This window comes from Plutella xylostella, chromosome 19, assembly GCF_932276165.1.
Source record: "Plutella xylostella chromosome 19, ilPluXylo3.1, whole genome shotgun sequence".
Classification (NCBI taxonomy): domain Eukaryota; kingdom Metazoa; phylum Arthropoda; class Insecta; order Lepidoptera; family Plutellidae; genus Plutella; species Plutella xylostella.
The window spans coordinates 8,137,221-8,158,158 of NC_063999.1; the positions used below are offsets into that span (position 1 = coordinate 8,137,221).

At 38.1% G+C, this 20,938-nt stretch overlaps 2 protein-coding genes across 3 annotated transcripts in view; one reads left to right on the top strand and one right to left on the bottom strand.

The window, feature by feature from the left end:
- The window catches only part of LOC105387160 (hemicentin-2), a 210,069-nt gene that overhangs the window by 23,422 nt on the left and 165,709 nt on the right, over nt 1-20,938 (bottom strand). For both annotated transcript variants that reach the window (XM_038106441.2, XM_048627750.1), the window contains one exon: nt 2,092-2,185. In XM_038106441.2, coding sequence (XP_037962369.1) covers nt 2,092-2,185 — 94 coding nt within the window. The remainder of the gene's footprint in view (nt 1-2,091; nt 2,186-20,938) is intronic.
- LOC119691341 lies at nt 13,250-18,836 on the top strand. Its single transcript, XM_048627744.1, has 2 exons — nt 13,250-14,704; nt 18,367-18,836. Exons 1-2 carry the CDS (start codon nt 13,630-13,632, stop codon nt 18,459-18,461), a joined length of 1,170 nt encoding a protein of 389 aa, XP_048483701.1. The 5' UTR covers nt 13,250-13,629; the 3' UTR covers nt 18,462-18,836.

Below are 20,938 nucleotides of genomic sequence, written 5' to 3' on the forward strand. Positions count from 1 at the left end.
ATTTTTCATAAAAAATAATTCACCTGTTCAGCAGCCAGTTAAGATACGAGTTAATTTTGTCTTTATTTTCAGGGGTTTTTATCTTCGTTTATGGTTGGGAGTCCCAACTTAGGTCATTACAATACAAGAAGGTCACACAATTTATTTTGTGTGTACAGAATATCGAAGTATGAGTTTGTTTCATGGCGGAAACCGTTGGTTTGACGTACGACGGGCCGTCGCGACGAGTGCTGCGTTGACTTTTGACGTTCTTAATTAGCGTTGACGTGACCATGACGTCGCAAATAAATAAATACTTTAACGTGAAACTTTTAAACATCGCTTGGGAAACGCAAATGTATTGTCCACTGTCCATAACATGGGACTTCTCTAGGACTGGAGAGGCATCATCATCATCATAACCCATCACATCTCCACTGCTGCAGCCATAGCGTACCAGTTTATAATTTTATCTTTCTTCCACAATCTTGCATCACTCACACAGTCTTTGATCTTAGACAGTCAATGTACAATAAGCTAATGCGATTCATGTAGAAAAATGTCAAGAAAATAGTCAATTTGTTCCGCATTTCTATCTCAAAGGTAAAGCTTACCCGTTTAAACACAAGGCGCAGCTAAAGATATGCAAATTACAGCTGTAGAAATAGCAAATATAATTTCCAAATGGAACGTTGCAATACTGGGAGTTTCTTAAAGGGAGCTAAGAGCTTTCTTTAGCCTAGAAGGCTAGGTCGTAGAGTGATCTAGTATTCAAGTGCTACTAACTTATGCATTCATTTTTATGAATAGTTGGCTATGAAAGTCGTAGAAGTTTTACGACTGGATTGCAAATGGATGGTTGCTAACGGTTAGCTACATTTACATACGCGAGCTAAATTGCAATGCAATGACTGTGGGTTACGTCTATGTATTCACATTCTCTTTCTTACTATCCCCGACATTATATGAAGACAAAGTGCGAGTTTCACAACTGAGAACGTTAAGATAACTGGAACTTAAGTATGACAGCAGGTTTCACATCTGGGATGTCAGCCACTCACAAGAAATCTGAAGCGTTTATGCAATGACCCGGTAAGTCAAAAATATACCTTGTAGTAAAACCCGTTAGCCAAAAGCCCAAAAGCCATTTTCTATTTATCCAATACTGTACTAAAGTTGCAAAATATGTAATTAATTCTGTTTTAAATATTTACAAAAACAATAACAACCAAAGTTCAAAAATGATAGATCCTTTTTTAAAATACTAGTACGCACACACGTAAGGGTGAGGCCACACGGGCGTAATTTTGGGAGTTGTCGAATTCTGCCGGAATTGTGCGTGTGATTCGGCAGATAATTCATTTTGCGTTGAAAAAACATTGTCACTCATCGGTCAAACCGTCGTTTAATTGTCGCAAACTAGGAAACTGCGTCAGATTAGACGAAAACCAATCACGTGTCCGAGCCATCCATCAACGAACTGACTTCGTTATCGAATGGCCTGTCGACAACTAGGCACCTATCTACGTACGGTACGGTTAGCATTGCATAGATGCACTTTGATTTCTAACCCAAGCAATGAACGTAGAAAACAAAATCGACGGTTTGTACACTTTTAGGTAAATTGAAGAACCAAAAGTGAGGTTGGTATTTTTTTTTTCACAACTTTACAATCATTTTTACATAATACATTGAATTATTGAATTAATAACCTAAGCTTAAGCTGGGCTTTTTCTTCGAAGGAGCGGTACATTACTCTATCCTCGATTAGTCATCCGCCTTCGACCATTCTGCACCCGCCATCTTTTTGAGCTTGAGACACTAAATTAAACGCGTTAAGGATTTGTCACCGTGGTGAAAGGATTAGGCAGGCAAGGTAAGGTTATCAATCCAGACTGAATGGCTTTTCACACTACGAGTATGTTTCGTAGCGTCCATGCAACACGTTCCGTATGCCTATCTATATTTCTCAATACTGCATAAATTACTCAGACCTAAGAAAGTAAGAGACGGATGACTACTCTAGTGCGTACTCAGGGCTGAGAGGAAAAGAGACGGATGGTGCTCAAGTGCATACTGAGAGGCTGAAAGGGAAAGAGATAGACTACTCACGTATGTCCCCCGTGGAGGAGGTAAAGATTGGCAGCATGAGGACGACGGCAGCGGCGAGCGGCAGGCCCATCCCGCCACCCACTTGCCATCTCATCTGGAACAACACAAAACTGGTATAAAAACAAAGGAAGGTAAACTAGACATATTCTTTTATGAACGAATGATCAGAGAGTATTCGGTATCCTTGCCGCTGTAGACCAATAGAAGCCCAGCAGCAGAGCTTCCCCGTACCTCCAACGAGACCTACATTGAGGCTTCGGCGCACTGTTGTAGCTGTCTTTATGTACCCCAGCCCCAGTGGTACAGCGCGCCACGCCATCTTGTCCTCAGCAACCGCTTTGGCCTCCGTCCAGCTCAGGCCTGACTACCTAGTGTGGTTATTGTTATATATAAACGATATATTACGAAGCATACTATTATGTAAGAAGTTGTCATTTGACCAAAAACACCGGTAAAAAGAGTCAAAAATTATCTATATAGATACTTATTTCATGAAAAACGTGAAAAGTTCGCAAAGTATGCTCTGTATTTTTTGATAATTTTTATGGAAGTAAAAAAGAGGAAGCAAAGGTATCCGTTGAGATGAAACTACATAATTAATTAATTAAAGGCGTGCTTGCGGGCAGTTTTATTAAAAAGTTCAGTGAGCTGAAGATTTCAGCGCGTTAAATCAGAAACCGTTCTCATGGAAATTACCATGTTCCGACTCACTTTGCTGCAAATAATCAACGTTCATACATCAGTTTTTATACTATATTTTTTGCACTATATGAAAAATGTATGTAAAATAATGTCTAACATACCAAAAGGTGCAACAACCAACGGGTTCCCCTCATCATGCCTAATCTTTATTGCCTAAAACTCGTTTCGCATAACTCGTAAGGTCTAAACTTTTTTGGTCGAATCGTCGCTTTGTCAAGTCTTACGTGGCATAAGACTCGTTTCGCCTAAAATTCTTTTGGCACAATCTTGAAACACGTAAGTCTCGTTTGATCAAATTGTTCGTAAAGATATAATCTTGTTTCTCGTAATATTATCTTAATAAATTTAATAATATATTAAGTATGTTGTAAATGTACAAATTGTGGTATTTTTCCCGTACATCCCGAAAATTACTATATTTTATTATAAAAATATCGAAAGTGAATGACCATTATAATTATTTAAAACGCCATTAAACCCCATGGGATATAATTGTAAGTGTGACTGTGTGAAACAAAGAAAAAAAAACAAGAAATGCACAACTGGGGGTTTTTAGTCGGTTAAAGCCCGACACTACCTGGGTCCCCTTCCCAGGTGTCTGTGTAGATTTTCCTCCAGGAGTGCAAAAAAAAATAATTATTAATAATATATAGGTATATATATATATATATATATATATATATATAAAAGATAAAATATATATATTATAAGCTTCCACATTGAGTAGTGAGTAGTTAAAAGATGAAGATAAAAAACAACCAAACTCTCACAATATATTGATCTCTCAAAAAGGCACGGGTATAAAGTCTGTGGAGTAATAATAAAATATTTAAAAAAAAAAAAACCCCATGGCATCGAAACCTAAAGTAAGGTACGACGACGAGCAAAACGACGAGGAGCGTGTTAGGTGCACATTTTCGAAAGAAGCAAAGTGGAGCGTTTCCTACATACCTACAAGGAAACAATACAAGGCACCAGTTGCGCTAAGACGCCCCACACACACACACGCACTCACGCCTTGTACTAAAGTACTCCCTTGCGGGGTAGGCAGAGGTGCATTGCTGCACCCACTTTTCGCCAGAGTGTATGTTAAAGACGCTAGACGTAAGACGCCCCATCTAAGTTAAAGCCCGAATATTATTACTTTATATAACCTATGTCAAGCATTATTAGACTATTCAAGATTTGGCCATCCCATTATTAGGCTAAACAATATTATGCGAAATAACTTTTAACTAAACGAGATTTATGCCATATGATTTTTGGCGAAACGAGACTTGGACCAAACGTTACTATGCAATACGAGATTAGGCAAATAAATCTTATGCCAAAAAAGGTAGAACCACCATAAACCAGGAGGTGTATGAAAATAGCCACCCCGAGTGACGTATCACCAGGGGTTCACTTTATATGACGAAACACTAAGATTAGGAGTGCGGCATCGGCAGGGCGAGCCATGACTCTACCTTGTTGTATTAAACATGCCGATTGCACGATTTCTCTCGTTCGTTCGTTTTTTGTCAGTATAGAGATTATAGAGTAACCGTTCTTACATACATACTTCCAGCTAACCCTAGCCAATAAGCGACTGACAAAACTGGTCAATCCTGTCACCACGGTGACAAACCCCAGTAGCTCTTCACAGCTAACAAAATAAGTCAAGTATAATGAGGGTTATTACCTCACCTCGTATATAATCCGTTATTTCCCCCAAGGTTACGAGTACAAGGCAGATTGTTCGCCGGATGGATTGAGGCCTCCTTTATATTGTATGAAGAAATATTGTTTCGGGTGGGCCCCATGTGTATAGCAAGAGCAAGTATGGAGTAAAAATTTATGAAAATTGCTTGTAATATTTCTGTTTTTTATTTATGTTCAGCTAGTATGTTGTGTTCTGGGTTAAGGTGCGGTTTATGTCGACTTTATGGTGTCTTTGAGTTAAAATATTACCTAGTATACGATAGGTATTACACACACAGAGCTGTTCCAATTTTTATTTTTGTACAATTTATTTTTGCGTTTCTTTATGTAGAAGTTTGAACTTACTAACCCGCAGTGGACCAGGGTTTTGGGAAATAGTCTAACCTTAGGAACGAACTTTCGACCACATTATGCGCAAAGCATTCCATTGGAGTGAGCCAGCTGCAGGGACCACACAAGGCAAACTTATAAGACCTCTCTTACGTTTTGCTTCAACTGCAGCTTTCTCAGCGTTTCCATATAATCCGGTCCCTTATTAATTAAGGAGAAGAAAGTAATGCTTTTCTGGCCCATTTAGCCGCACAATCTAATGGACCCATCGCCTAAAATCCCCACTATAGGGGAATCGGAATCTAAATGTGGCACGTGACTGATTTTGTTAGATAAATAGTAAGTTTTTGGGAGGTTATATTCAGAGTACGTGGTGAATTGTAAAGTAATTGCTATGGCTTGTTGCTTTGTTATGCTAGTTTAGTGTTTTATCTCCCGTACGTGTCCGGTAAGAGATAAATGACCGCTTAGGTATTTTGTAATAGTTGATTGTGGTATAGCGTGGAATTTCGCAAGTGATGTTCGTGTTGCCAGGTTAATTTACCCGACACACTGAGCAACTTTTACTTGGTACCTAATCTGGAATCATAAAAAACTCAGAATTTCGCTTAATTTACAAAGCGACGGCTATGTATGTGATATGATTTATGTAATCATTTAGTAAAATATAACAAAAAAAAAGTATGTATACCAACTTACTGTAAAACAAGCAAATTGAAACATGGTAATAATTAATATCCTATTAAAATACCCTCTCTTTGGCTATTTCTGTATGTATACGGGGTCTGGCGTCAAATGTAGAAATGACAATGGGCGTTTTGGGACCTATGTCCAATAAAGATGAGTCATACATCGTTGGATAGCTCTTTTCAAGTGAGCAAAAAAATGTTATGACGACAAATCCGTATAAGTTGTCCATTTTGAAATATATTCGTCGGAAAGAAGTATTTTTCTATGGAATTGCACTCTCTCTCCTGATGACAGTTAGGGCGTAATACACGTAAACACGTATTACTAAAATGGGACAAATTACTTTCAACTGGTTTTACTTACTGAGATAATAAACAAATATGATATTATAGTGAATGATGATCATTTTGTTATAAAAAATAAAAATGAATATGAAAAAATAACAAAAACATTAACATTACAGAAATAAAATGTAAAAACTTTCAAGGTACGATTATTCTAATTGGACAGTAAATCAGGACTAGCGCTTCCGTTATTTATATTCTGCAAAAAAATACCTTTTCAACGACGTATCACTCATTTCTATTGGTGATGGTCCCAGCTTCCATATATTTGTGCCCAGTCTCTTTTCAACAAGACATACGATCGATCTACTCGTAACAAACCACAGAACCACCGTCACCAGTCGCCTCCGGCCCAGAATTCGAGAATAAAATTCCAAATTCGAATCCAGATTTATTTTTAATTAGTTCCCACCGCCGCTATCCGGGTCAGTAATAATACCGGACCGGTAGTTTCCACTCCGGTTAGTCGCTTTGATCGGTCAAGCGTGCTGCGAAAATCATACCTTATTAACCACGGTTAACTGTCGGCTAGCCGTCGGTGCCACTGGCCTTTCATATTTTATTTATTTATTTAACACAATATTTGCTGTAAAGTTTTTAATTGGCGGTTTTCCGAAAAAGTTATGAAAAGATAAACCACGGCTATATTTTCTTTGCAGATTACGTGTGACCAGTTTGTCAATTGAGAATGTAAATGTAAAGGCACGCTTAAGAATGGAATACAGCGGTGTGATTAGCAGAATTACTATGAACAAGACTTGTACAGTCTCTCATGCTTACCTAGTCATTGCATGCTCGACAGATTTCCTACACAAAATCTATGCATAAGGCACCGCCGCCGAGGGACACCCTGTATATTGTACACACAAAAACAACAACTAAAACCAGTAAAGTCTATCTATTTCTAAGTAGAAAAATCCATGCTTAAACAATTATAACCATTACCCCAAAGGCATTAGCCATCGACCTTTTCAAACTAAATTGCTTATTGATTTTCTTCACCTATTATGTATGGTATTGTTGTTTTCAGCATTTTCAGCTTTAATTATAGCAAACAACCTTTAGTGATGGTTCAGGGTCTCACACACCATAACTTGTACAATTTTAGATTTCCAATTGATTTAAACATTTTGAAAGAAGAAACGATTAATCAGACCTTTGCACACACGCGCGTTAAGCATCAGCAAACAAAACAATAAAATATCAAAAATAAGTTACACATAGTTATCATGATTAATTATGAGGCTTTAGATGATTAGTTTTTTTGATCTCCAAGTAGGTTTGATTCAATATTTTTATATGTAGGTACCTTTCAAACGTGAAATTGTGATATTTCTTATTTTTGTATTTCTCTGACGATACCCGATAAAACTATTACCACAAATCAAAAGTCTATAAACACAACATTTAGATGCTTAATACGGAAATCTCAAGGCATTTTCACACTAAGTAGCGTAGGCATAAAGCGGAAAATTGAAAGAAATTATTACTTTAGCAAACGAGCAGTGTGCCTGTTTAGCACCGTTATTTATTGCTGTGAAATAACTCACTGATTTCACGGTATATTTGTGAAAATTAATGCTTAGTTATCGGTGGAGCGATATAGGATAAACATCTTTCCTGTAGTTCGATTTAAGGTAAGCGAACTTTCGACATCGTACGCAACGGATGCATCTCATTCAGTATTATTAGTAAGTATGGAAATTCACACAAGTGCGTCCACTTCAGAGGCATTGCCAACGCCTTTTATCCATAGATGTATAATATTATAATTTTACGATAACAAGCGCTAACAAACCTGTTTGAATTATACTCGTACGGTTATCTCTCTTTTGAATCACTATTTACATATAAGGAAAAACTATGTGTCTTTACTTACTTACCTAATGGATTTCAGAAGCCTATTTACGTCTCATGCAAAGGGTTGTGTCACGACAAGATCCATTTCGTTGAGGAAATTGTCACTTTTTCAAGCTGGCAGCCCCGAGACGGGCTTGGGGAATGTCACGAACTCTTTTCCTCCTTTGTTGCTGGCAACATTAGGATTATCCCTGTGGCATTTCTAATATAGTGTTATGCTTATATTGTGCATTAAAATGTAGATGGTTCAGAGATTATGAGTTGATTTGAGTGCTGTGGGTATTTGATTCGATTTCCAGCTGGGGCGGATAATTTTAAGAAGTCCGCCCATTGCTACTATACCTTGTAGATTCGAAGCTATCTTATTATTAATTCATTAATATTAAATATCGTATCGTTTTGGCGTAGCTGTACCTACGCCAAAACGATAAATTATCCTATAATAAAGTGTCAAGAGTCTAGTTCAGTCAACATTTACCTATGAGTAATAGAAATTATCATTTTAACTAGTTTTTGTTTGTATTTATGATTTCTTACACTTTATTCTCGTTTGTTACTAAATAATAATTTCGGACGATAATTAAAATAAACGTATTTTATAAATAACAAAATAGATAACCCCGTTTTCATAGTGTCGGAATAGGAAACTTTTGCGAACAGTATGTAAATAGGACAACGGTATCAAAATAGACTCGGAATTATCTAGAGAATTGGTCTGCAAATACTTACCTTTTAGATTGGATTCCATTCCGACGGTAGATAAATAAAATTCCGAAATGTCTACAGGAATAAACATACTGTAGGCACAGTTTTTATCCCCCGACAAAAAAGAGGAGTCGTAAATTTAACGTGTCTGCTTGTCTGTATGTGTCTATGGTAGCTTAATAATTATGGTCCCAAACGGCTGATCCTTTTTTTAGGTCAGAGCATAGGCAATGTACCCCGAGTGTAGATTGAAAATATAGTAAGTAAAAATATTAAAATAGTGCCAAAGTCTTCAAAATAAAAAAAACAATAACATAAATTATGAAATATAAAAGAATACTCTCTGTAAAAAGTTTCAGCAAACTTTGCAAGAAAATTAAACTTTGCCTATTAATTTGTAAAGAGTTAATTATTTTGAATATCCGTCGTTAGTGCTTGACGACTCATTTATAGTTTAACGGCTTATAGGATGTTAAAACTTCGGTAAATTAATTTTACAACTCATTATAAAATTTTCTTCTTGGCATTAATCATTTTTATTCTTTAGTCCATTTTTCGCTGGCTCGCACGAAGTTATTTTACAATAACGTCGACCTTAAATATTCGTCGACTTACTATTTACTTACTGATTTTGCTTTTATTTTAAAAAATATATTTTAAAACGAACTAGATGGAGTGTCAGTGCAAAAGAAACATCCAGAAAGTTTTTTTTATAAAGAAGCTATAAATTCAGGCCTACGATTTAGAATTTACATTTTGATGTTACCCTATTAAAGAGGTACCTACACAATATGCAGACTTAATAAACTTTAAATTTCATCATACCACCAATACCATATCGAATATTATAAACTAGCTGTTCCCGCGAGCTTCGCTTCGCCTTAAAAAGTTTTCCCGTGGGAATTCCGGGATAAAAAGTAGCCTATGTTCTTTCTCAGGGTCTAGACCATATGTATACCAAATTTCATTCAAATCCGTCTAGTAGTTTTGGCGTGAAAGAGTAACAGACAGACAGACAGACAGACACAGTTACTTTCGCATTTATAATATTAGTTAGGATTAGGATTAGGATAACGAATCAGCTTATGAACTATAAATGTAAAAAATTACGTGGTCCTGGTAAATCAAACTACTCACTAGCAATATAAATGATCAACTGCTTTTTTAAATAAATTATATCAGTTTTCTTCAATAATAAGCTCTATTATTATTCAAATTGTATTTCATTCTCTTTCAGATCCACAATGCAGAATTTCTCAATGTACTCGACAAGTGGACGCACAGAGTAGGTACTAACTTGCAATATTCAGGTCGATCATGGATAAAATGTCACCCTGTATTTCATCTACCCCTAAAAGTAGTACACAGCGTCCTCAGATCTCCGTCCCAGGGGCCCCGAGAAGGACGGAAAATGTATCCCTAAATAAACAGAAGACGAACGACGAATAAAAGCGTCATTTTCAGTGAATTTCAGGAAAAAAAATATTTTCCTTGTGAGAAAAGAAATTTACGTGAAAAGCCCATCGCGGAATCCTATCGAAGTTCTGATTTGTTTGCTATGGAGCCTCCAGGACTGATTGGCAACAATGAGTGTAAAAAATCGATTGGAACTTTGATAATTTTGTTTGAGAAGGGCAATCTTTGTAACGCGTTGCTATACTTCTTCTGTTTGTAACCGACGAAAAAGAGGGGTGTTATAAGTTTAACTTGTCGGTGTATCTGCCTGTGGTAGCGTAGTTCCGAACGGCTGAGGAGAATTTCGATTTTTTTCTCATCATACGCAAAATCGGCTTATCCGTTCAAAAGTTATGCTACTTTTAATGTAGAATGTCGGTGGTTTTTAAATGGTAAAATGTTGAAAAACCTGCAAAAACAACCGAATTTATTAACCATTGCTGATAAGCATACCGTTCCCATAGGTATTTATTATGTAAGTATGTAGGTACAGATGGTACCAAAGGACCCAAAAATATCCGTTACGATTTTGATTTCCGAACGCTATGTATAATTAAAATTGAGATTGGATTGAAATGACAGAGTTCCCGAGAGGGAGGTGACGTTCAAGCCAGCTGTCTTGGATGAGGGTAAATAAATGGGCAGAATTATAAGTCCCCACTTGTAATTCTGCCCATTTATTCCTCCAGCCAGCGCCATTTGTGACGGAGTCTGAAGACCGCCATATTTGCGTCGGCAGAACCACTCATATTGAGATCTGTGATTCTGTAAAGGTATAAATTAAATAAACATGGCGCTACTATAACAAGTAACAACATCTGACAGTCGGGTTGACTATAGGCACCTACATTAGGTGACTCATTATTATTGTAAGGTAATACCATGTAGCTTTCACTAATTTTTACCCATTCTCCTTTATTTTTCATCATTACCAGATAACAATAGCGTTATTTCGACACTAGATATAATCTCCGTACCTCCAGAATGGAGCTCTTGCTACTATACCACCACACCCTCGACACGAGCGGCGCTCCCTGTCAAACTTCTGTCAGATCCATACAAGTTAAGTCCGATTTGACAAGCTAGCGACGCTATATGGATTGTTTATTGCTAATATTCGGTGGTGGTAACCCCACTGCTCCCAGTTTCCTTCTCAGGCTTCAATAATATTAATATCCATAATCACACACATCCACAACGCGCAATCTGGGCGTGCCACTTGCTTCCACAGCAGATGTATGCGGAGCCACGTACTGAGATTGTCTCGAGGCAAATGTGAAATTAGACGTGTAGGTAGCAGACATCTGGCTAATGTACTGAATAACTCAAGAGCCTCAAGAGGAGTTAAGAATTATGCTGTATATTCTCTTAGATTAGAAATATTCAAACAAGATGGAGTGTCATTGCAAAACAAAAGTCTCGTCAAGTAATACCCCACTTCCACCACTGAGTTCTTATTTTGAATAAGTTTGGTTAGAAGATTTGTGTATTTATTCTCTTTTCGCGACGTCGAAAGCTAGGGTTTAAAAAGTGATCTAATGTGTTATGTTGCAGTCGTATTGTAAAGTTACTCAATTCGTTTCGTAGTTTTTGCGGGTAGCAAACATACTCTCAAATTTGTGATATATTTTAGTTACTAGTAGTAGTAATTAGTAGGAAAGTATAGCTATTTGAGTTGAGTTTCAGTTTCAAAAAGATTATAACTACCCTTTACGATAGTTAATTAGAGCGGTGGTAGCTCAGTCGGGTGAGCGCCCTTTGGCCGAGAAGCGGGCTCGAATCCCGGCGCTGACATGTACCAATGAATTCTTTGAATTTAAGTACAATGTATACCATCGCTCTTACGGTGAGGGAAAAACATCGCAAGGAAACCTGCATATCTAGATTTAGCACATCAATCTAGATATGTGAACCCACCACCAGGACAGGAAATGGTCCAAGCTTGGGAAGGCAGTTTAGACCTAGGGGATATGAGCAAAGATTCCATTCGAGAGAGCTAGGTGCAGGTGCTTACACCCCCACAAAGAATAGAATCGAATAGATATAGTTAATTAAGTGCAAGCCAAATTAGGAGTTTTTTTTTTATTTCATAACCTTGCTCGTTTTGTTCAACAATGTTAAATCGTGACAGACCGGGCTAATTACGATATATTTAACCCTTCCTGTCGGTAAATTATAGCTACGTTGCTACATTTAATTCCAACCCTACATTTGTCAATGATGCGTCACCCTGTAGGCCCCAATTTACATTTTGCAATTCGCTGCTTTGATCCTGCGACCAATTGAGGTGATATATAACGTGTTGGAGGTATCAGAGCTCGAGTGACAATTTGTGGTGTACATTTTGTAACCGCTTCTACACAGTACAGGGTGTTGCAAAAAGGGTATACTAAGCCGAAACCTACATGTGCCGCATTGTACCTATATCTAAGCCCGAAACTGAATTTCAAATTTCGGGAAAAAAATATCATTCACCATAGTAAAAAGTCACGTGACCAACAAAGTTTCTAAGGAAAATGTATTTTTTTACATAATATATACCCTTTTTGCAACAGCCTGTATATACGCTCGTAGTACTTATATAGGTCAGTGTTTATTAATACTAATTTTCATAGAACAACGCGGACTCACGTGTAACATCGTATTTATAAATGACAAACAGAAGTTTAAAGTTGAAGTTAGAAGAAGTAGGACAGCCATAAAGTAAAAATCTAAAACCATTATCGGTGAAATGTATTAAATTAGATGAAAAACACTACGGAGAAAACTTATTAGCGTGAGACAAACACCTAGTAAATTGGTCTGGCTGTGGTCCATCATTGGTTAATGATGACGATAGCTACTAAGTTACAAACTTCCTGAATAACACAAGAAACATGCATATTCTTGACTGTAATCCCCGAGTACAAATACAGCAAAAAACGAGTCACCTCTCGGGTGACTGGGGTATTCAGACCCGCTATTGGCTATATATTTGTACTCAAGTCGCGAGCCTTATCGCCGATTTTGAAGGAGTTACATCTAGAATCAGGATGTGCACGTTCCTTAATGACGGGTCCTTTGTGAAATGGTGGTAGAGTAATATTATGACTATTGACATGTAATTGCAAAATTCTACGTCGAATAAATAAACGATATTTCATTTCATTCCACGTTTTTTTCCTCACCGTAACCTAAACAAATGTTTTATAAGTCAATAGGTACCTATAGCAAAGCAAGTGACTCGGCCAGCTAACTAAACGCTCGGCTACAAATCATGAGCTCTTCGCCTGTCGATTACACAGAACCACAAATAACAGTGCAATTACAGACCAATACTGTAACAGTAGGTACTGTTGTGAGCGTATGTGAGGCTAGATAATATATATATATATATATATATGTCGGAGCAAGACACTCATTTGACTTCCGGTTGTACGCTCGATGACAGCTGCTAGTCTGTGATTGGTCAACCAGGCGTACCAACTGTGCAGTGCGGCCAATCAGAAGATGGCTGCGCTGTTATTGGCTGATGGAGCGCAGGCGTACCAATCGTCAGCGCCTGGACATGCACGTGGCGGGCTAATTCCGGCGGGCTCTTTCAATTTTCCGAAGATCGTCGGCTTGGCCACACGAGTTTGTCTGCTTCATCGCCAGTGTTCATTTGTTTGATTTAATCTAAAAATAATTAAGTTCTGTTCCTGTGTAAATTACCTGCTTCAAATAAATTTCTACATTGAAGAAGTTCGTCTCGTCATTTCTCGAGTCACCCATGGCCGACGAATCGGTCGATCGCCCACAAGAACCTCCTCTCATTTCTGATGTTCCGACATCAGAAGTGGGATCCCCTCGAGAAGATTGCCGTGAAGAACAAAGCTCAAGAATGGACGAGAATGTTCTAAAACTGGTGCTTGAAGCTCAAGGCAAGAATATGGCTAGCCTCATAGATGCCATCAGGCAACCTCCCAGGACTGTGATACTACCGGAATTCGATCCTGATAAACCTGAAGCGGATCCCCGAGCCTGGTGTTCGACGGCAGACCTATGTTTATCTGAAGACCCCCTACATGGCAGTGCTTTAATTATTGTGATTAGTGCCGCATTAAAGGGAAGTGCATCGACGTGGCTATCTCAAGTATCATTTGCGGGTATGACATGGCAACAATTCAAAGACATGTTCATAGCCCGATACGGTTGTGCAGAAACTTTAGCAGCTACCCTCATAAAGTTGCAAAATAATAGACCAAAAGAAAATGAACCTCTACCAGCATATGCAGCGCGCATGGTTACTGCCCTGACATCTCGACTTCAAAACGTACCTACAGACAAAATCGTCATTGCTTCAGTTTTATCACACATGGCTCAGTTTGAGCCCAGGCTGCAGAGGCTGGCTTTCACCGCGGAAATCAATTCAAGAGATCAACTACAGCGTGAATTGCAAGCGTTTTCATATCTCAAACGCAACGCTTCTTCCATGCATGGGAATGGTGACGAAAGAATCGACTACAAACGATTTAAACCATCCATCACCAGTGCCCTACGCTGCTTCCACTGTGGTAAACTGGGACACAGATCAACGGAGTGTCGTACCAGGAAGGACAACATGGGACAGACCAACACTACTTCAGCAGTAGCTCAGTCGCCTCGACGGTCCCAAAGACAAGCTGATCCAGTCTGCTTCAGATGCGGAACGCCTGGCCACTTCGCCAGCAACTGCCATCGCAACGTTCCGGTGACCTCGACCGGCCCCTCCCCGCAGCTTGGTGGAAACGGTGCTGCCAATTCAACCGAGCGACGTGTGGATGTCTGCTGCGTTGATTATCCGCGTGCAGAGTTAACTAATAATGGTGAGCATTTTCCATTTTATTTTGATTCTGGTGCCGAATGCTCTCTTTTGAAAGAAAGTGTATCATTGAAATTTTCTGGGAAAAGGTTCAACAATGTAGTGGCTTTAAAAGGCATAGGTCAATCAAGCGTTCATAGCGTTTTACAAATTTTGTCTAGGGTCGTTATTAATGATTACACGATGGAAGTGTTATTTCATGTGTTGCCCGATAAGTACCTTAAGTATGATGTCATGATAGGTCGTGAGATTTTGCAATACGGATTCGAAGTAAACATTTCTTCCAACTCTATAACTCTATCACGTATAAAAAATGTATTAGGGTGCACGGTTGATAAAAGCGGACCTGTTACTTTTAATGAAATAGATACCGATATTCCTGACGAATTTAAACCTCAATTGATTCAGATTTTAGAAGAATTTCGTGATTCATTTTCTTACGGTGTCACCGATTCGCGCGTAAATAGTGGCCAGTTACACATCCGTCTTATTGACCCAACACGAACAGTCCAGAGGCGCCCTTATAGGATCAGTGAAGATGAAAAAGCAGTCATGCGAGGTAAAGTTAAGGAGTTGTTGAGTGCCGGAGTTATACAGCCTAGCTGCTCTCCATTTTCAAGCCCCGCGCTCCTTGTTAAGAAGAGTGACGGATCAGACCGTATGTGCATTGATTATAGAGAACTTAATGATAACACTATTGCAGACCGGTACCCTCTTCCACTCATAAATGATTTGATTTCACGTCTTGGCGGTGCTCTATGGTTTGTCTCCCTAGATGCCTGTAGCGGCTACCATCAGATACCAGTACACCCCGATAGTGTAGAGAAAACTGCCTTTGTAACGCCTGAAGGACAGTGGGAATATCTCGCCATGCCGTTCGGTTTAAAAAACGCCACTTCAGTATTCCAACGAGCCGTGAATAGTGCTCTAGGTGATTATGCCCATGATTTTGTAATTTCTTACGTTGATGATTTGTTACTCGTGGCTAAAAATGTAGAGCAGTGTTTAGAACGCCTTAAATTAGTCCTTGAACGTTTAAGGAACGCTGGATTCACGTTTAACTTGAATAAGTGCTCTTTTTTAAAAACACGCGTGGAGTTCTTAGGCTATGTAATAGAGAATGGAATGATTATGCCAAACCCTAGAAAAATTGAGGCCCTGACAAAACTTCCCCCACCTCAAACTATAACGCAACTACGACAGTTCATAGGCTTAGCCTCATATTTCCGGCAATTCATCCCCAAATTTTCACAAATGATGACACCATTGTTCAGGTTAACAAGTAGTAAGAATACTGCCTTTGACTGGCAACCTTCCCATGAAGACATTAGGCAGAAAATTATATCATTACTCACGCGTGAACCAATTCTAATGATCTACGATGCAAACTACCCAATAGAATTACACACCGATGCCAGTTCTGAAGGGTACGGAGCTATGTTAATTCAAAAGATAGACGGAAAACAACACGTGGTGTCATATTACAGTCGAAGAACGTCTCCCGCCGAAGCCAGTTATCATTCATACGACCTGGAAACACTAGCTATCGTAAACTCTGTGAAACATTTTAGTCAGTACTTAAAGGGTCGTAAATTTACTGTGGTTACCGATTGTAATTCGATAAAAGCGTCAAAATCAAAAATGGATTTATCTCCAAGAGCCCAAAGATGGTGGTCATACTTACAATCATTTGATTTTGATGTTATTTATCGCGAAGGTAATAGAATGAAGCATGTAGATTGCCTATCTAGGAACCCTCTTCCGGTGATAGTGGTAGAAAGCAGACATGTAGAGCAAAAACGCGTAGATTTGGCTGAACTAACAGATGATTGGCTTAAAGTAGAGCAAGATAAGGATGAGGAAATTAAAAAGATAATTTCTGATTTACAAAACGAGTCCCTTTCTGAAGATGTAAGGAAAACGTATGAACTTAGGTCAGGCTTGCTCTACCGAAAGATACAACGTAACGGACGAACTCGTTGTCTCCCGATAGTTCCCCGTGCGTTTAGGTGGTCTGTTGTAAACAATATACACGAGTCAATTATTCATCTCGGGTGGGAAAAGACGTTGGAAAAAGTATTCGAGCACTATTGGTTTGAGGGTATGAATAAATTCGTTCGTAAATTCGTAGACAGTTGTATAACTTGCAAAATTTCTAAAAAACCCTCTGGAAAAGTGCAGGCAGAGTTGCATCCCATTCCCAAACCCAGTGTCCCGTGGCACACACTGCATATTGATGCGTCAGGTAAATTGAGCGGTAAAAGTGATTTAAAAGAATATGTTTTCGTAACAATTGATGCTTTCACGAAGTATGTTCTCCTTTTCCACTCTAAAAACATTGATACAAATAGTAGCATAAACGCACTAAAATCTGCGATCACACTGTTTGGCCCCCCTCGTAGAGTCATAGCCGATCAGGGTAGATGTTTCTCTAGCAAAGAGTTCGCATTATTCTGTGAGTCCCACTGTATAGAGCTACATCTTATTGCTACAGGTAGTTCTAGAGCTAACGGTCAAGTCGAGAGAGTAATGAGCACTCTTAAGGGAATGCTTACTTCAGTAGAAACTAGTAAAGATCGTTCGTGGCAGGATGCTTTAGGCGATGTGCAATTGGCTATGAACTCGACGGTAAATAGAGTTACTAAAGCGAGTCCGTTAGAACTATTAATTGGTCGTGTTGCGAGACCATTAAGTTTAATGTCAGTACATGAAGATGAACCTGAAATAAATCTCAATGAAATAAGAGAGCAAGCGGCCCAGAATATTGAAAGTAATGCTTGTTATGATAAAGAAAGATTCGATAGGCATAAAGCAAATGTAACTAGATTAAGTGTTGGTGATTTTGTACTCATTGAAAATGAAGAAAGAAACCAAACAAAGTTAGATGCTAAATTTAGGGGTCCATTAAAAATTATTGAAGTTCTAGATGGTGATAGGTACTTATTGAAATCACTGAACTCAAAACGAACTTACAAGTACTCTCATGATCGTGTAAGAAAAATACCTGACCAGCAAGTACCACCTGAATTTGATACGGTAGCCGACCTCTCTGAAAGCGATAATGTTGATTGTAGTAATGATTTATGATTGTATTGTTGATGGGTTTCAACGTTTTTTTTTATTATGATTATGTTATATTTTGATTTATAATTCTCTTAATTGCAATGAACTTTATGAATTACTTGTGGTATGTGACTGAAGGACTAGTACACATTTCTAAAATATTATGATTGTATAAATTGTGTGATAACGTGGCCGAAGGACTGGCACACATTGCTTAGATGTTCTGAAGTGCCAAATGAATGGCTCACTTTAATTGATTTAAAATAATTAGTGACCGAAGGACTGGCTCACTGTGAGATTTAAAAAAATACCGAAGGACTGGTATACTGTTGTAAAAAAAAAAAAAATGATCAATACAAAACAGTTCATTGTAATTTTGGTATCTTAGTCATAGTAATTATGGATTTGAAACTTGCTGATCTGGTATTCTTTAAATGTCTGTACATTTAATGTGTGCTGTTATGATAAAAATGGTAATACACTAGTGAAAGACTTTTATTTTATTTTTTCAAAGTGTTTACTCTATACAAATCAGTTACTCAGTCCATGAGTGAAGTCAGGATAACCGAACAGTTCATCCTGCGAGAAATGTTTTGTTCACAGAAAATGCACCCGAGGACGGGTGTTGGTCAGTGATGGCCGTGTCGGAGCAAGACACTCATTTGACTTCCGGTTGTACGCTCGATGACAGCTGCTAGTCTGTGATTGGTCAACCAGGCGTACCAACTGTGCAGTGCGGCCAATCAGAAGATGGCTGCGCTGTTATTGGCTGATGGAGCGCAGGCGTACCAATCGTCAGCGCCTGGACATGCACGTGGCGGGCTAATTCCGGCGGGCTCTTTCAATTTTCCGAAGATCGTCGGCTTGGCCACACGAGTTTGTCTGCTTCATCGCCAGTGTTCATTTGTTTGATTTAATCTAAAAATAATTAAGTTCTGTTCCTGTGTAAATTACCTGCTTCAAATAAATTTCTACATTGAAGAAGTTCGTCTCGTCATTTCTCGAGTCACCCATGGCCGACGAATCGGTCGATCGCCCACAAGAACCTCCTCTCATTTCTGATGTTCCGACATATATATATATATATATATATATATATATATATATATATATATATATATATATAGGTGCTCCCTTCTTGAGAAATACCTAGGTACTTATGTTCCTTGGGTGCTTCCTTTCAAAATATGAGAGAGAAAATGGGTCATTGGTAAATTTTAAGTGATGCTGATTAGATAACCCTTGTGAAAGAAACATCATTACATTAGGAGCTTTTAAAAAATGAGAGAAAATAACATTTCATTGATTTTCTTATACACTACCTACAAATCTACACGAACACAACGGTTTTAGGCTATGCGTTAAAATTATATCTGCTCTTTAGTACCTGATTACGAAGGTATATATTCTCAAAATTGTTAGGGCAGTCAAAATGTTGATTGTGATCGTTTGTGCCAAATATTAATAATCCGGCAAACGGACAAAAACACAAGGCTGTTATTATTCTGGGTACGAAAGGTAAGAATTCGAATTTTATATTTTTATTTAAATTTAAACGGTCACTGTAAAGCACAAGCGCTGATTGGTTCATTATTGATTCTGTTTTCAAATTAGCCCCACTGAATTAGATAATATTTGATAGGGAAACTTCGTGAGCCTAAACGTTGATTATCTCTATTATTTTATTATCATGTTTAATGTAACCTTTATATAATAGCACGTAAAATAAAAAAATACACTCACGGGCAATAAAAAGGTTCCACTGAGAAATACACCAAATTACTTCTAAATGGAAAGGGCCAGCTTAATGAAGCCTTCTGCAACATTGAAGTACACTTAACAGAGCTTCAGGACATTACCAACTAAAACGGTAATATATTGTATTTTTTTTAATTCAAAGTTTGATAAAATTGGTGTCGGAATTTTGTGAGCGGAACTTTTTCATTGCCCGTGAGTGTATATGAATAAGTATCATGTACACTGTACAATCATGTACAATGTACATAAACACTCACGGTTTCTTTCTCTCTAATTTTATTTACAAAAAATTTATACTCCTTATATCCAATATTATTACATTATGTATACATGTGTATATACTTAAGATATGTATTTACCAATGGTATTTAAGTATAATATATATTTATTTATAATATTAAAGTATTATTATATTGTACACGTTGTTATCAGATCTGTCCATAGATAGGAGATAGTCACGGAAGGACGCGACTGAAAATCAGTGCCGCGTCAGGTGGGTGGATGCCACCTCACTTGAAGCGGTGTAAGCTGAGGCGCGGGAATTTTCGGTGCTGGACAACACACACCGCTATTACTAATAAGTTTATATTATATAAGGTTTTTTTTTTGTTTTGTTTTACTTTTTTGTTATTTTCGTTTTTTTGTGTATTTTCTTGTGTATTTTTGGTGTGTGGTGCTGGACACCGAATAAAGAATTTTTATCTTTATCTTTTTTTAAAAAACATGTATACTGAAGGTGAAGGCTCTAAGTAAGATACAACTACATACCTACATAATCATAAGAGCGACCCTTCGTGATTGGGAATGATGATGGGGCTATTTTGTCACTTCGTATAACTTTCAATACTCTAATAATAAATTAAGTAATATATTCGGAAAATTCAGTGACCCCCCGATAAACAAAATTCAAATTACCCCCCACCGACACCTATGTAAATGAATAAAATTCAAATCAAGGCCGGCGGATATAACGACGTATTTTAACTTCAAAGGATTCAATGGAAAGTCAATTTATTTTCCGCACAGAATATTCTCGCGCTAAAACCCATGCATGCGGATGCGAATAATGTATGCAAAGTTGCTTTAAAAACACATTTTGATTGGATTTATTATAGTGAAAATCAATAAACAAACACTGTTTTTTTTTATCATCATCATCATCAGTCTATAATCGTCCACTGCTGGACATAGGCGCTACAACACTCTGCCCTCGGCCTTCCTCATCCAGCCACTACCAACATGCCTAAGATCGTCCATCTATCGGGCCGGAAGGCATCCCCACACCACGCTTGCCTGTTCGTTGCCTCCGCTTGAGTACTTATTTACCCCACAAGTCATCGATTCTTCACCATATATGGCCGACCCACTGCCACTTCAGCCAGAAGATTTTAAGAGGTATGTCAGCAGCTTGAGTTAT

Coding starts and splice junctions, on each gene's coding strand:
- LOC119691341 (XM_048627744.1), top strand. CDS start 13,630: ATGGCCGACGAATCGGTCGATCGCCCACAAGAACCTCCTCTCATTTCT. Junction 14,705..18,366: donor TGCAGAGTTAACTAATAATG/GTGAGCATTTTC, acceptor TTTTGTTCACAG/AAAATGCACCCGAGGACGGG.